Source organism: Papaver somniferum, chromosome 7 (assembly GCF_003573695.1).
Source record: "Papaver somniferum cultivar HN1 chromosome 7, ASM357369v1, whole genome shotgun sequence".
Lineage (NCBI taxonomy): Eukaryota > Viridiplantae > Streptophyta > Magnoliopsida > Ranunculales > Papaveraceae > Papaver > Papaver somniferum.
Window position 1 is genome coordinate 126634181 of NC_039364.1, and position 17487 is coordinate 126651667.

General features: G+C 37.1%; 1 protein-coding gene across 1 annotated transcript; it reads left to right on the top strand.

Annotated features, from left to right (window-relative positions):
• Nucleotides 1-8624: 8624 nt before the first annotated feature.
• Nucleotides 8625-9769, top strand: LOC113295190. The gene is made up of 3 exons (XM_026543543.1): nucleotides 8625-8741; nucleotides 8966-9047; nucleotides 9195-9769. The coding sequence occupies exons 1-3, from the start codon at nucleotides 8625-8627 to the stop codon at nucleotides 9767-9769; spliced, it is 774 nt and encodes a 257-aa protein (XP_026399328.1).
• Nucleotides 9770-17487: the final 7718 nt, after the last annotated feature.

Here is a 17487-nt window from a genome sequence, read left to right on the forward strand (position 1 = left end):
AAAGAAAAATTTTTTTTTTTTTTTTTTTGTGTGTGTGTGTTTTTCTAGAATTCTGTTGATCTTTTCATATCATAAATTTGTATTGAAAAGGATTTCCTTTTTGATCACTGAAAAAGGGTTAAAATCGACAATTCTGCCTTTTTTAGGGATGTGAATTGGTCGTACATGAATCCTTTCTACTTGTATAAAGGTTTTGTAACCATATATTCTTTTTTCCTTCCTTGAAATTTTTTTGTATCACAAGATTGCTTGTAGAGCTTTAATTGCGTTTTTCTCTCACAATTCCATATTTGAATGGAGACTCCAAGAATCATATCTTCTGATGGAAAAGATGTTAATATGATTGTTAAGCCATCAATCATGAAGGAAAAATATAAATCTAATTCCTCTACAACTTTAAAGAGAAAAAGGAAGAATATGAAGAAACCAAGGGCTATCCCCTCTAATCTTCAGAAGTTTTCTGGTGTTCTTGAAGAGTTGAAGTAAACAAGGAAGGAGATTCAACAAATAAAGGCTATTGTTCTAAGAACTTTTGAAATTCAGAAGGCCCTGGTTCGGCATCAGTCAAGAAGGTTTGTTGGAATTGACTCCTTTCTTCATGAACCTTATGTGCCAATGGCTGTTGACGACAAGGAGTTCGGGGACGATAAATAATTTTTCAAAGGTCTTAATGTCTAGTAAACTTCTTATGAGAATTTATTCTTGTGTTTTAAGAAGGATAACTAGGATTTGGATTAGCAATTATTGTGATTACACATAGCTATTTCCAACGATTTTCATCTTGCAATGTTTTAGATTTATTTATTTTATTTGGAAGATTATTTTGCAGTATTAATCTTTATTGGTTTCATATATTGCAAAAAATGTTATGGGATATGTCTGTTTACGTCCGTGAACTATGATTGTCCCATATATGTCAAAATTTAAGTCTATTGTGTCTTTATGCAAATATTGATAAAAGATAAAATGAACTTTTGAATATTCCGCAGTATTGATATTTCCCTGATCCACTTCTATGTGAAAGTACTGTATGGATCCGTAAGTTTTCTTATGTTGCGCATTTCCGATTAAATTAAACATTAAGTTTCCTCGTGGTTAATTTAATTGAGTTTTCTGGATACAAATTCATGTTTCATGTAATTTGTTAATGTCCAAAGAAATCCTTATTTTCTTGTAAAAGTAAGGTCGCTCTTGTTGTTCTTTTGGGAATGACATTTTATGGGGAAGAGTTCTTAATTGAACTTGTGCTTGATTGCCAAATCTTTGTGGGGCGTGCGGAATATTGTTGGAGTTATCTTGTATCTTTATAAACTCCTTGATGAATACACTAAGTTTCGACTATGTGAAATCATCGAAACAAAGTTGATATGTTCTCTTTTAGTCATGAATAATCTCTTTGAGAATTTCATCATGATCGCACTAGTTTTCGTACCATTGCCAATTTATATTGACAAAAAGGGGGAGAATTATTTGGTAGTTCACACTACATACATATGGTTTACGGATCATTAAGTAAGGGAGAGTGGTTTTCATTGTGAGATGAATTATTGACTAAGGGGGAGTGATACATATCACCATAGTATTATTTTCAAAGTTGTGATACAATTTAACTTTGATGTTGTGTAATAATACTATGACACCGTATAACAATAATCGAGAACATCTGTTTTCTTATTGTTATGGATACTGATCTTCAACAACTACAATGCTGAGTTGAACACGTTCAGAATCATTGGAGTACTTGGAATGACGAAGAATTCAAGGAATGTTGAAGAACCAAGGAGATCAAGCATTTGGATGAGAAACTACAAAGTTTATTTATTTTGTAATCCATATGTATTGATAGTTTTGTCAGTAAAATTGACAAAGGGGGAGATTGTTAGAGCGCTGCTCGGTCGAACTCGCAAGCATTGCTATCTCAAGCTTGTTTGTCAAGTTTAGTTGTCAAAAATATAAGTCTTGATTTCTAGTCTACTTATAGCTATGTCTCGGATTATGATAGAATGTGTAGTTGAGCTTTAGACTTCACGACGTTCATCGATTGAAGACGAAGAACTACTAAGAGGAGCTTGTGGAACTTCATCAGCAGAAGGTATGTGGATACTTGAACTCATCTATCACTCAGATGTATATTCTATTATATCTCCTATTGAGACAAAGTCGTATAGTGTTAAAGCATTGCTCGGTCAAACTCGCATGCGTTGCTATCTCAAGCATGTTTGTCAATGTTAGTGATCAAAACTATAAGTCTTGATTTCTAGTCTACTATAGCTAAGGTCTCGGACTAGGATAAAAGGTGTAGTTGAGCTCAATAACTCCATGACAATCATCATACAAGACAAAGGACTACTCAAGGAACCGGTGGATCTTCATCAACTAAAAGGTATGTGGAGACTTGAACTTATCTATCACTCAAAAGTCTATTTATCTCATATCTTGAGACAAAAGTCGTTTTTCTATATAGACTTAGATTTTACACATTTGCTATTTCGAGACGAGTTTATCTCGCCTATCTATTTATCGAAATATGTGTTGGTAAGCTTTCGCTTTAACCAAGTTCATCTTTACCTAGTGACGAAAGTCATGACAAGTTTCAATCACTTTGGAAATTGCTTACTTTGACGAAAAATAGTTTGTGAATAACAAGTATAGAATATCAACGTCCTCTAAGAATGTCCCAATGATTGAAATGAGAGTTTAGATTATATAACCATTGGAGGATATAAGCATTGTTGTGGAAACACATATATGTATAAGTCCTTATTCCTTGAACCGAAGTTTGCGAACTTTGTTGATCAAGAGAACCGGCATGGTGGCGTGAGCCAAGTCCGCGAACTCAGTCCGCGAACTGGCGGAAGTTCTTGACCCGAGAATTTCTGCTGGAGTTTGTGAACTCCTTCCGTGAGCTTAAGTCCGCGAACTTGAGTAGGTTATATCTAAAATCGGTTGTTCTTGAACTCATGTTTATATAAACTAAGGAATGCTTTTGCAAACCTTGGCTATAAAGTTCATGAACCGATTCGAGTGAATCAAACCGTTTTTGCTTCGATTGTGTCTTATGCAGTTACATAAGATCTAAGCAATTGAACAACACTCTAACTAGTTCATTTGAGTCATTTGAACTAGTTATGGTGAAGAAGAATATGGTTGATATGAAAGTGATCATATGGCTAACCATTTGGTTAACTATTGTTGAACCAACAAATGTACAAGTTTGGGTACGGTTACACAAGCCTAGAAACGTGCATTTCATTTGTGTGTAACAAGTAGGGCTGCACATACTCCAGTACGACCCGGTTCTCTTATGGAACCGGTGTCTGTACCTGGTGTTGACCGGTACCTCCTTTTGAGGACCGATACCTGTACCTCCTTTTGAGGACCGGTACCTGTACCTGTACCTGGTGTTGTACCGGTCCTCCGGTACCGGTCCGGTACAAGTCCGGTACCGGGTTTTTACCTGCAAAATCATCATCACTGTAGGATGAGCAAAGCTCAACTGTACCACAATTACATCATGTACCCAACCTAGCATTCATCTAGCTCTGTTTATTCAATATTCATTGTAAATATCATCTCAACTCATACAATACAACACCTAGCAATGCACTATCATTGTTAATCTGTAACAATTCATACAATAAAATAAGAATTTACATCATAATCCATCTACACCACCAGCATCAGAACTTCAAGCAGAACCCATTCACCATCAATCCACTTCAGTGTAAGCATCAGATATATTCATTCTCAGATCATAAAACCCCACAAATCGCCCAAAACCAAATTGAGTTGTAGCCAAACCTATTCTCATACTCTAATTACAAAACCCATCTATTATTTCATTACAAAGATTTAATTACAAAATCTTGTTGTTTGATTTCAACAGAAAACCCAAATCGTAAAATCTTAAATTACACATGCAATTAGTTTCTTAAAAAAACAAAAGAAGAAGAAAAAGAAGTGAAGAAGAAGGTTTATCCTCTTTAATTTCTAACCACCACCGGATCTCCTTTCTTAATCATATAACCCCCTATCTCCAAATCCGACTCCAACCCAGGGTTCCAAATCCTGTAAAATACCAAATCAAATCTTCATATTCGATTTCTCCACCAAATCGAAAAAACCCTAAATCAATCTACAATCAAACCCTAAATCAAACTAACAAACCCTAAATCGAACTGATGGTGAAGAAGAAGAACAAACCAGATATGGTGAAGAAAAAGAAGAACAAATCGAACTGATTCTTATCGTCTACTGTTGAATTACCTGATAGAGATGGTGAATCGATGATACCCTGAAGAACACAGAAGAGAAGAGGGTTGCCGCTGCTTTTTCAGAGAGAAAAAAAGAAGAAGAAAAATGAGAGTGAACTGATTCTTCTCTCGATAGTCGATAGTCTATACCTAGTATGGACGACTACGATTAAAAACCTAGCTAGATCTTAACGGCTAATAATCACCGGTACATATGGTCCGGTTCAAGTCCGGTCCTCCCCAAGAACCGGTGTCTATACCGGTCTAGACCGGATCTCAACTTCCAGTACCGATGTCTGTACCGGCTAGACCGGTTCCGGTCTGGTAATTCCGGTTCCACTTCGGTCCAGGTCCTCTCAACCGTTTCTTGTGCAGCCCTATTAACGAGCTAGTTTTCGATCTAACGGTTGAAAGATATTAGCTTGAATCTAAATCAGGTTTTCATCTAACGACGAATATTGAATGCTTTGTTACCAAGCTAACATTAATTGCAAACCCTGATTTGAAAGACTATATAAGGGAGAACTCTAGCAACTGGGAAACCTAATCCCTACACCTTCTGTGTGATACTAGTTGTGCTAAGCTAGAGTCGATTCTCCTTTAACCTTTGGTTTCTTCTTCTAAACCAGGTTAACGACTTAGAGAATTCATTGGGATTGTGAATCCAGACCGGTACTACCTTCTCGTAGTTGTGTGATCTGATCTTGCTGTTTCTATCGTACGAGTACAATTGTAATAATTGGCTTGAGATTGATATCTCCGATAGGCAAGATATAAAAGAAATCACAAACACTTCGTCTCATCGTTTGTGATTCCACAATATTTTTTTTCGCTACGTCGATTAAGATTATTGTGAGGTGATTGATAGTACTAGGTTGTTCTTCTGGAATATAAGTCCGTTTTATCAATTGATTCCCGTTCACCTTGATTTATCAAAAGACGGAACAAAACACGTAGGTATATTCTTGGAGACGGATTTATCTATTATCGTAGACTTTTTTGTGTGATACAGATTTGTTTATTAAAGTCTTCGACTTTGGGTCGTAGCAACTCTTGGTTTTGGGTGAGATCAGCTAAGGGAATCAAGTACGTAGTATCCTGCTGGGATCAGAGACGTAGGAGCATAACTGTACCTTGGATCAGTGTGAGATTGATTGGGGTTCAACTATAGTCCAGACCGAAGTTAATTTGGAGTAGGCTAGTGTATGTAGCGGCTTAATACAATGTGTGTTCAATCTGGACTAGGTCCCGAGGTTTTTCTGCATTTGCGGTTTCCTCGTTAACAAAATTCTGGTGTCTGTGTTATTTCTTTCCCACATTATATTTTGTTATATAATTGAAATATCACAGGTTGTGCGTTGTTCAATCAATTAGAATATCCGACCTTTTGGTTGTTGATTTAAATTGATTGACACTTGGATATTGGTCTTTGGTACCATCCAAGTTATCTCTCTAGTATTTGATAAAGACTCGCAGATTTCTATTTTCTTGAGTATATATCAAATTGAGAGATTGAGATATAAACTCTTTGATATACTTTTTATCTAGATTGAGTCTGACTGTCTAGTTGATTCTGTAGAAAGCATATTGGAGTTTGTCCATACAGATTTCTAAGCGAAATATTGGGTGTGGTTGTTATGCCCCCGTTTTTCATATAGCTATATAGACTTCACATTATACGCATTTGATATTTCGAGATGAGTTTAACTCGCTTATATTTTTCTCGAAATATGTGTTGGAAAGATTTTTTCTTTGACCACGTTCATCATTATTCTTGACGAAAGTCAAAAGATGATCATGTTGAAAAGACGAGGGTACCCAAATATACCTCAATCTTAAAATTTTGATCACAACCTATACAAGACCCACTGTGTATAAACCTCTTGGAGCAACAATCACTCAAGAAATATTTCAACACAGTGTCAACTTGAAATAGAGTTAGTCCGGACTGGCCTAACACGTGAATAATTATATCAGACAAGTGGAGAAATCCAATATACTTTGTATGATCATCTATGGATGTGAATCGAGACAATACAACAACAAAGTATTCACTTGATAAAGGTACGGTAATAACCGAAACCAATAGGATTGATATCAAGTGCCCTGTTAACGTACGAAGTGGAATTTATTTTAATTATAATAAAACAATTATAATGCGGAAATATGAAGTAAATGGCACAGCAAGTCTGAGAAGCAAGAAAACAGTACGCACGAGTATCAGCCATGGTATAGATGCCAAGTCCACCATCTTTGATAGGTAAGGTAGCTAATCTCTTCTGTAGAGGACCAAAACCCGCACCATCTCCAGTAATTAGGAGTCTCAAATACTGATATAACTGGTCATCAAAAAGATCGGTGGCAGATTGTAGGGCAGCAGGATTGGTAGTTCGCATTGCAAAATAAAATCTAGAAACTCCAGTACAATTGCGAAGTAAAAGCATCTCACTTTGGGGATCCTTGAGTTTTTTTATCGCCTCCATTAGTTGAACAGTTTTGTGAACCCTTCTCAACAGCATATCACTAATGAAGTCCATATCCAAACTCACTGGGCCGCCCAAAATTTTAATACCCTTAGAAGGTCTACCAATATCCAAGGGGAAAACACCATCTTCTGTGCTTCTGGGATCAGAAGAAGGCCAAAAGACCTCCATTTTCTTTATGTTGATCTGTAAACCCCTGCTAGGTCCTTCAGTTTCAATGATGCGCAAAGCCTTAGCTACCTCCAAAGTATCACCAACAATTGTGCCATCATCTAGGTACCATGCGTGCAAATCAAGTGTGCGCCGAGAAGCAATAGTCTTCACTAAAGGATGAAGAGTCGATGCAAAAATCAAGGGACCTAGGGGGTCACCTTGTTGCACACCAAGGGAAGAAGAAAAAATATATTAGGCATAATAAAGTTTAGCCGGACGTAAGTAACAAAATTCCACGCAGCGAGAAATACCTGGACAATGAAGGCGGACTTCCTTGATGAGCTGAGATCTTCTCACCATGTTGAAGGCATTAGAGAAGTCAATTAGCAACATTGACATATTGTGAGAATGACCCTTAATCTTTAAAAGGCGATTTACAGCATGTAAAATGCCTTCTCCTCCTACGGGAACTCCAACTCCGAATTGGTGATCTCCTAGATAAGAGGTCATGTCCTTGCCAACAGCAAAAGCATCCACCTTAGAAACCAATCTACGCCAAACCGTACCAACCGCAATGGGCCTAAGACCTCCTCCTGGCTTGAGAAAAGGTGTCAAAGGTGCACTAGAAATGTATTCGCCTAATTCACTAGGGCATTTTCCAGCCAACCAAAGGTTGATAACCCCAGAAATAGACAAAAGAAGGTCATCCGCCACTGCTGCCGCCGCTCCACTAAGAACATCAACAAGGTGATGTGCTCGTAAACCATCACGACCACACAACGCACCTTTAGGGAAACTTTTAATAGCTCCTAAAACAGCCTTGGAACCCATGAAAATGGGGTCAACAACGATATCATCAATGGGAACCTCAGAGGGGAGGCCAAAGGGTGTTTGTCCAACAAGTCAACATATGTCTTCTACTCATAAGGGGCGACACCTGACGAAGATAACACCCTTATCGCAGCAACAAAGTGCCCCGCGTTAATCTTCTTTTGGAAAGCTATAACATTAGCTGCCTGCTGCTTATCATCTGTCTTCTTCTCATCTGACTTCTTAGAACCCCACCTAATCGGATGCTGAAGCAACTTGTTCACTAAAGTGGAACAACCATTGGGTTCCTTCCACATATTAAGCGCCTGAAGGATTGCTGCAACTTGTAATCTTTTACGATTACCAGACTTCCTTTCCGATGAACATTTCGGTTGGTACAACGATAAAGTGCAAACGGGAAGAAACAACAGACGTAACCAACCTGGAAGGGAGGAAGGGATTGCCAAAATACGGTCTATACAAGCCTTGAGAGCTCTTGAAAATGCAAGTCTACACTTGTGTAGGATGCAAGAGACAGTGGGGATTTGCCGTTGAAACACGGTGTTCAACAGATCAGTAGAGAGAAACTCTACAACGCTAATATCATCTGCCCCTGACAATGCCCCTGGTCGAGTCTCCACCGAACGGTTGATAAAAGACCGGCCGGCCTTAAGAAGAACGCTAGCGGTCGAAATTCGACCGCTGGCGGTCGAGTCTCAACGCTAGCGGTATTCTTAAGGCCGGACGGTCTTTTAGTCGTCGGTTAGTAAACAGTCAAATAACGGCTATCCCTCCCCCTTCCCCCCGTTTCCCTATAAATTCACCCAATTCAATTCAATTCAATCACACTTAATTTTCTCATTAACTCTATTTACTCACTTTTTTGTACCTTAATCATCTGTTTAATTTTTTTTTATTCAACTCAATGGATATGGATTCTTCTGACGAAGAAGTGCGTATTCATATGGATCGATTTGAAGAACAAGAACGAATATTCGTTCAGGCGTTCAATCAAATTGATGATGAGTCAGATGAAGATAAAGTACTAACCAACAACTTCTATATTCATCGGGGCAAATACCTAGATATCCAGAGCCAAGAGAAGTCTTCACAAGAAGATATACGTACCAGGGTCGGGATGAATGGCACGAGAAGCTGATGCACGATTATTTTCTTCCTGTCTGTGTGTTCTCTGATGAAAGTTTCCAAGGACGATTCCGCATGCCTAGACATTTGGTACTAAAGATTATTGGTGAGCTTTGTCAGGTAGAACCTCAATTTAATTATCAGTATGATGCACTGAATATTAGGGGTCATAGCCCTGAACAAAAGGTTACTCCGGCTTTGAGTATTTTAGGATATGGAAGACCTCCAGATTCTAATGATGAGTACCTTCGCATTGGAAAAACAACTGCATACAAGTATCTTGCATTTTTTTGCGAAACAATGATTAATCATTTTGGTCCTACATATTTACGAAAACCAACTGTTGCAGATGTTAAAGAAATATTAAAGCAGAATCAGGAAAGGAGATTTCCTGGAATGCTGGGTAGTCTTGACTGCATGCATTGGGTATGGACCGGATGCCCTACCTATTGGGCCGGTCAGTATAAGGGTCACTACGCAAAACCAACAGTGATCCTTGAGGCTGCTGCTTCTTATGATTGTTGGATATGGCACGCATTTTTTGGTCTTCCGGGATCTCAAAACGATATAAATGTTTTACACAAATCGCCTTTATTTGAAGATTTAAAGTATGGAATTTCTCCTCAGGTAAATTTCAGTATCAACGGGAATGACTATACTCATGGTTATTATCTTGCAAATGGAATTTATTCAAAATGGTCAACTTTAGTTCAATGTTATCGTCAGCCACCTGCCGGTGAAATGGGTCGTTCATACTCTTATTTCAATAGTAAACAAATGAATCTGAGAAAGGATGTGGAACGGGCTTTTGGAATTGTGAAGCGGAAGTTCACAATCGTTTCTGGGCCTTATCGTGGTTTAAGTGCTCGTGAAATGCATAAGACTATGCTGACATGCATCATTATGCATAACATGGTTATCTAGGAGACTCGTCGTAATAAGAATTGGACTAACCATCAAGATGAAGACTTAAGGCCTGAAGTTATACCAGCTAGAGGATTACCTGCAAGGAACTATGCGCAAATGACCAGTCATATTGAGAACAAAAATCTGTATACCAGGTTGAGGGAAGATCTCAGAGCGAATCTGTGGGCTGAGTTTGGAAGAGATGGGGGACGAATTGAGTAGTGTTTGTTTCAGTTGCTGGGACGAATTGAGTAGTGTTTGAATTGAGTAGTGTTTGTTTTCATTTGTTTTTATGTTTGTTTATTTGTTATTTATTTTTATTTTTTTAAATTGTTTAAGTTTAAATTTTTTAATGGTCATTAAAAGTAGCGGTCGAGACTTAATCGCTAGCGGTCTAGACTCAACCGATAGCATTCCTTATATAAATCTTTCACTTCATCCGTTTCAAACTCACACATTACTTCTCTACAAACTTCTCTCTACAAAAACTTCTCTACTTCTCTCTTCTTTCTGGTTAAATTATGGATGATCCTAGATTCACTGAAGATGAAGATTTATCTCTTTGTAGAAACTATGTAATACACTACCCGAATAGAGGTGAAGAACGACGAATGAACGGCTTACCTAGTATGAGTTATTTGGGTAAAATTCATGATGCCTTCTGCACAGAGACATGTAATCCTCATAATCGGGATCGTGCTGCTTTGTTTTGCCGATTCATGGATATAAAAAAAAGAGCTTGTGGATTTTATAGCTATGAAAAGGATTGTCACTCGATACCGTCTTAGAGGTGAGACCAATGCTGAATTAGGAATACGAACTCGAGACGAGTGTCGAAGATGGAAACGAAAAGATTTTGAATACGAAGCGCATTACCAAATTCTTAAGGAGTTTTTAATAACTCGTATGGGATGTTAGGCTTACTAATGTTTTCATGGATGTTGTCAAGTTTAAGTTTTAATGTAACGCAGTAAAATTAGTTTAAGTTTTAATGTAATGAAAAAAGTAGAACAATTTCATTCACCATTACCAAACTACTACTACATATTCATTAAAATTAAAGCTGATACATTAAAATTAAAGCTGATACATTAATTAATTAAGTGGCACTACTTCATCTTCATCTTCATCTTCATCATCTTCTGCTTGAACCCCAAATTGTTTTTCCATGTTTCTCTTGTTTCTTTTTTCTTCCAACTCCTCTGTTAACCTGTCCATCTCCATCTCCCGTACCATCAATTACCTGGGATTCATTTTTTCGGTGTCTGCATTCAGAACCTTATTCTTGTCATAGTATGAAACAGATTTTTCTTGAGTTAGTCGATGTTTTTTCATCTCCTTAGTCAAGAACTTGCGATGTACAACTCTTTGTTTTTCGACGACCTTCTGATGCTCTATCAAAGATTCCAGAGCACTACTACCTCCTTCACTTGCTTCTCTTTCTTGGGAAGCTTTTCTCGCTGCTCTTGCTTGATTTCTTCCTAATAATTTTCTCTTAATTGCAGTATTGACATTCAAGTTTGAATTGTTGTTTCTGGTGGTTTCTGGTAAAGAAAATGGATTATCTGAAGGGGGGATGAGATGATTGAGATTGTTGTGAAGCTGGCGTTGAAGGTGAAGAAACGTATGGTGAACTTGCAGGTACATTTTGCATGTTTGCTAACACTTCTGGATTATATTTAGGCAACACTTTCAAAATATGATAACAACTTTCATAAGCAAAATTTGACCCATATTTATGGTGCCAATCATTTCGTCACTTTCTTTCGACATCAACATCGACAAGACCGCTCTCTCGACCATGAGCAACTTGCATTAGAGCAGCGACATACAAGGCAACTTGGGCGTTGATTGTAACAAAGCGACCGGACAATCCACTTGCATCACGATCATTGATGTTCATAGTTTCGTTTCGAAAGTTAGCAAATATGTTATCCCACAACTTGGTAGATTGTTGACTGGCACCATCGATACTATCTTGTGTAAAGAACACATAGTTTCTGCAAATGCTTTCATCTTCGGCTACGGTAAATTTTGGACCCCTAATCTTCTTCTTCTTCTTCTTCTTCTTTTGTTGTGTAGATTGAGTATTAGATTGAGCCATAGTAAACAAATTATACAATACAAGTGAATGAAATAGTTAGATGATGAAATTTGTTTTAGATTAACAAATTTGAAGAGTATAGAAGAGAAGGTGTGAGTTAAAATGGTAAAGGAATGTTGTATTTATAGGGGGAAATTATGGACGTTGGATCATATTATAATCAGCGTTGGAGACTAGACCGACCGGTCTTACTAAAGCCGGTAGCGGTGGATTTAAGACCGTGCGGTCGAGTCTCGACCGCTCGGTGGAAACTTGACCGGGCCTGGCTAAGTGGCAAAAATACCAGTTTACCAGGCCAGTTTGCCCATTCCATAGTGGGTGCTTAAAATGCCAAACTCTTTGGTTTGCCACAGCCATAGGAAGGGGCCGAGAACAATTGGATATACCCGACCTTCTTACTTTCCAAAATGAATTTGTTTCGGCTGGAACGGCTAATAAATCCGATGCATCTTCACTTGCTTTCATTTTGTACATATATGGGTGAAAATCTTGTTGAGTTCATAAAGTATATGGTGGCACAGCTCGTTTCTGCCGTTAAAATGCTGACTTTTTAAAATCTCAAAGATATAAAAGTTGTTTTTGGTTTAAAACCCAGAACTTTCTTTGTCCAGAAAAGAAATCAATCATATAGGAAATCAATCAACCATGTACGAATAAAAAGACTGACATATAATGATTTCATTCATAGTACGAATGATTCAGTCATAATTATTGTATAAATTTCTCAGCCCACGTGGGTACACACAAATAATCAACTAATTAGTCACTGCGATAAAAATCAAAGTTGTTATGTGGAGCATGCTCTTTCTTAGAAGAGAACAAGTCAAAATCACACCATCTAATATGTATCAATGGGATATATATCCTGGCATTTTTAGGGCGACCCAAAAAAAATTAGGGGCGACACTAAAAGACAAAAAAGATCATCCGAAAGTAATTCTAAGGTATCTCTTATCTCTGATTTTTCGAAATGACCAATATGCCCTTATATAATCGGGAGCCTACACCATAATCGGTAGGTTAGAGGTGAATCGGTAGGTTAAATTGAAACTATACCTACCGATTATAGTGTAGATACTTCGGCTAATAATCCTTGTATAATCGGTAGCTTATCCAACTTGTAAGACTACCGATTATAAGGAGCCCCATATTCAACCTTGGCCAAATTCCATAGGTTCTGAGGGGGTGCAGATCCAACCATAACCACTTGGCTTAAGTTGTGGATGTAGCCATAATATAAAACTAAATAGGTTACAAAACCTACCGATTATAAGTTTCCTCAAAATGAGTTTTTTCTAAAATCCTTCACTAATGGATTTTGAAACCTGTTATAATCGGAAGTCTGTACAGCTTAACAACCTACCGATTATAAGGAGTCTCAGATCGAACCCTTACCATATTTTATAGGTTTTGAGTGTACACAGCCATCCAAAACCACTTGGTTTGTGTCTTGGATGCAGCGGTAATCGGATGTTAAATATGTTCCAAAACCTATCGATTATAAGTTGCCCCAAAATGAGTTTTTTCAAAAATCCTTCATGTATTGAATTTTGAAATCTGCTATAATCGGTAGACTATCCAACTCAACAACCTAACGATTATAAGGAGCCCCAAATCGAACCCTTGCCAAATTCCATAGGTTTTGAGTGTACACAGCCAGACATGTAGTTGCAGGAAATCCTACACTACACCCCTCATATGATTTCATTGTTAATCAACTCATTTTTAGGTTTACACTCTTAATTTTATGGATTAATTGTTGAATGTTCTTACAAGAAAAGATAAAGAAATCAAGAATGATATCTGCTCTGAACTTTCTCTCTCCTATTTACTTGTTTCTTACTCAAAAAAGATCTCCCCTTCTTTACAACTCGAACGACTATTTATAAGAAAATACATAGTGGATGACAACTAATCTGTCCTTTATTTTCGGATATGGTTTGCGACATTCTCGCAACCTTACAAATGTTAATTTCGCAAACTCTCTAATCTTCGCAGGACTATCACATCTTTCTCGTGATCTTAGATGACGTCATTTATTTTATCATTTCTGAAACTGTTCTGCGACGCTGTTATGCTGTGTCATCGATAATTTCGCTGAAACATTGTCATTGCGAGATTCTGATCCTACATCTTGCCTCTTCTCATATCTTCTATGCAAAGTAGAGAATGATGTGAGAAATGCCGCAGCTGCTCATCTTTTCATATTCTGCATTTATCACACGTATTCTTTCGTCCATTTGTTTCTTGACACGTCTTCTGTAACCGCTACTTTTCAACCGCTCACGTCTCTTCGTCTTAATGGTGTTTATTTCTTCGAGTAAAAAAAATCTCCTTTATATACTCATCTTACTCTTCTTTCTATTTTTCTTTTTTACTTTCTCTTCTATTTTTATTCTCTCGTCTCTGCAATTCTGTTATTCTTCTGCAAGTTCTGCTGCTGTAACTTTTTCCTCCTTTAATCCTCTTATTTTTTATTCATTCCCATACTCTATATTCAAACATGGCTCCAAGTGGTCATATATATGAAAAGAATTTACAAGATTTCCAAAAAGATCTTGCTGATAAAGGTTTCATACTTTCCACCATTCCTGGTGAAAATGCCAAATCAATTCTTTCTGTCAAACTTTTCTCTGATCAGTATTGTGATGATCAATCAATCATAATTTCGCTAGGTCAGATTCTCGCAGGTCTCCCTATTCCTCTTTATAACCCAGATCTTCCTTTATTTTATGAAATTCTCGCTCACTCGGGATTTTCGCGAGCTATCTTCCAACTGAGTGGGGACTGCATCCGTCTGATGCTAGAGTTCGCTAATCGTGGTGCTGGTAGAGGATCTCTTTACTCCAAAGAACTTAGGGATCCTAAATTCATAGACCTAGAGATAGTTGCTGAGAAATACATAGTAGCGAATTTCTTTGAGAACTATGAACTTATCTCCATGAAGAAAGAGAATACTCGCTGGGGTATTCGCTTAAAAAGGAAAGATAACATTGATGAAGCAAAAGTTCTCATGCAAGATATTGACTGGCATTCTGGTAAAAACACAACTCCTCGCCAATCTAAAGATGATAAATGGTGTGTTTTTCCTTTAATGCTAAAGGGACCCTACATTGCTGGGTCAAATGTTCTTCCTGCGAATCTCACTGCTTATCAACCTTGGGTTTTCTCTTGGACCGAAAAGGAGAAAGAGGTATGTTTCTTCTCATTTAACTCATTTTATATTTCTTTATTGATTTTTATTATTCTGTTCGCTAACTCTTGCGACATTCCGCAGATCCAAAAACTGAAAGATAGTTATAACAAGACTGGGAAATCTAGTACTCTGTTAGCTCTTCGCTCCTACAAGGATGAGGTAAGAAATTTTCTCTTATGATTTTAAATTTTCTTCAACTTTCTCTTTTGATTTTAAACAATATACTACTTCCATGCTTCCATTTCTCATTTTTTTCTGTGTGTGAAGATTATTGCTGAAGTAGAAGAATCTGCCGATGTTGCGAAGATTGGTGATAAAGGTAAAGGTGCTCTTCGCAGGGAAAAATCAACTGGTCCTCCTCCAAAGGAAAGGAAAGTTCGTTCTTCTTCTCCTTCAAATGTTCCTCCTAATGAAAATTCCGAAAGTGACAAGGGTGATGAGGACAACGATGATCTTGCTGCAACTGAAAATTCTCCACCCGAATCCTATATGGCTAAGCTTTCTAGCCTCTTTTCTGATTCTCTACAAGGAATGGGAGATATCCAATTCGCAAATACCTGCAAAGCTCTCGCTACCCTTTGCGATGTCCCTTTACTAGATGGTGATAGCTCTCTTCGTGGAGTTTCTAGATCAGTGACTCCCGACTTCTTGCATTCTCTTAATAGTCTGGTATACTTTTATCCTTTTACTTCTTCATTGTTATAACCCAAAATTTCTTTCTATATTAATATTTTTTATATCTTTTCGCAGGCTGGAAAAGCTTCTTTTGTTGTTGCCTCAGATCTAGAGAGAAGACGCGAAAATCTTGAAAAGAAGAATCTTCAATTTCGCAAAAAGAATGAAGAATTGGAAGCTGAAGTTAAAGGTCTTCGTGAGAAAAATAGACAATTAGAAATTGATTCTTCTTCGTATAAGAACAAAATCTCTAGTCCTCAACAAGTTAATAATCAGCTTTACGCTATGTTAATTTTCTCTTTTCCCTTTATTCATTCATCCTGTTGTTTTATCTTATTTAAATGATCCTTTTTGCAGACATTTATGGTCTTTCTGATGAAGCTACCCTTCTTCGTTCATTTCCTAATGCGTTGGATAATGATACCCTTCTTGAACGTCTTAACAATTCCTTAAATAGCTTCTCAAATGATAGAATTTCATCTCTTTCTCTAAATGAGCTTAGATCTAAATTTTTCCTCTTAGAAATTGATCATAGATCCAGTTTAGGCTTAGCCAACAGATTTAAGCGTCTCCTTATTGATTCCAAAGATAAAACCAATGAGTTAAGAACCAAAATTAGCGGTCTCATAGATGATAAGGATCGTATCTCTGATCAAGGTGCCAAGGCTTTGGCGAAATTCCAAGAGGATCTCCTTGAAGTTCAACTTGAACGAGATGAAGCTAACCGCAAGAATATCGAACTCTGCGAAAGGGAAAATCGAATTCGTTCTCGTCTTCTCATAAGTAGTGAGGATGAATTTGTTTGGGCTGCGAAAATTTTAGATGATGCTAGAAAAGATTTAGGCGTAAATGTTAATCTCCAAGTTGAACATACAGCCTTGATTAGAGACATGATTTCTGACAGAGAAGTTTGCTAATTGCTCTTCTTTACTAATCTTTTGCTTCTTATGAATTTTCATCAAGTTAACAATTGATTGTCTTTTGTTTGCAGATTCTGAAAATAAATATCGTGAAAAGATTGAGGAACTTGAAGCTGAAAATGTGGAACTCGCAAAGAATCTTTCTTCTCGCAATGACAAGTATTCTAGATTAAAGAATCAAATCAAGATCACTGTTGCGAATTTTAAGAATGACGCTATGCATTTTCGCAATGAAACCATCCAAATGGTTTGTGATGATCATAATATCCCACATTCTGATTATCCTTGTCTTTTAGAAGAAATCCCACATAATACTCCCAGTTTGATTATTTCTGATAGCGAAGCTGACGATGAAGAATCTGATAGTGATAGAAGTTCTGATGGTGATGAAGATTCTGATGCAGACGAAGAAGGAAACAAGTCTTATGAAGATAATGAAGGATTAACTAAGAAATAGTCTTTACTTCTTTCTTTGATTCTTTGTAATACTTGTACATTTATTTCTTCTTTCTGTATATTTGTGTTTCTTTCATTTTGACATGCATTAATTAAAACAATTCTTCTTTGCAATACAGTTAATCAATATAATCATTAATTCTTGAATCTTTGAGTAAATCTCTCATATGGAGATAAATAACATTTTCTAATTTCATACATTCCCATACTTGCCTCTGTTATTTGAATCCAAATGAGAGATTTCATAAAAATTTTCTTATTGTATAACTTCGCAACCTTATGCGAAGTGAATTTTGTTTCTTTTCAAAATCTCATTCCTGTGTGGTCTTATTTTGCCTTCCTAATTAAAGGTCTTATTATGCCACCTCTTGTCATTGCGACAAAA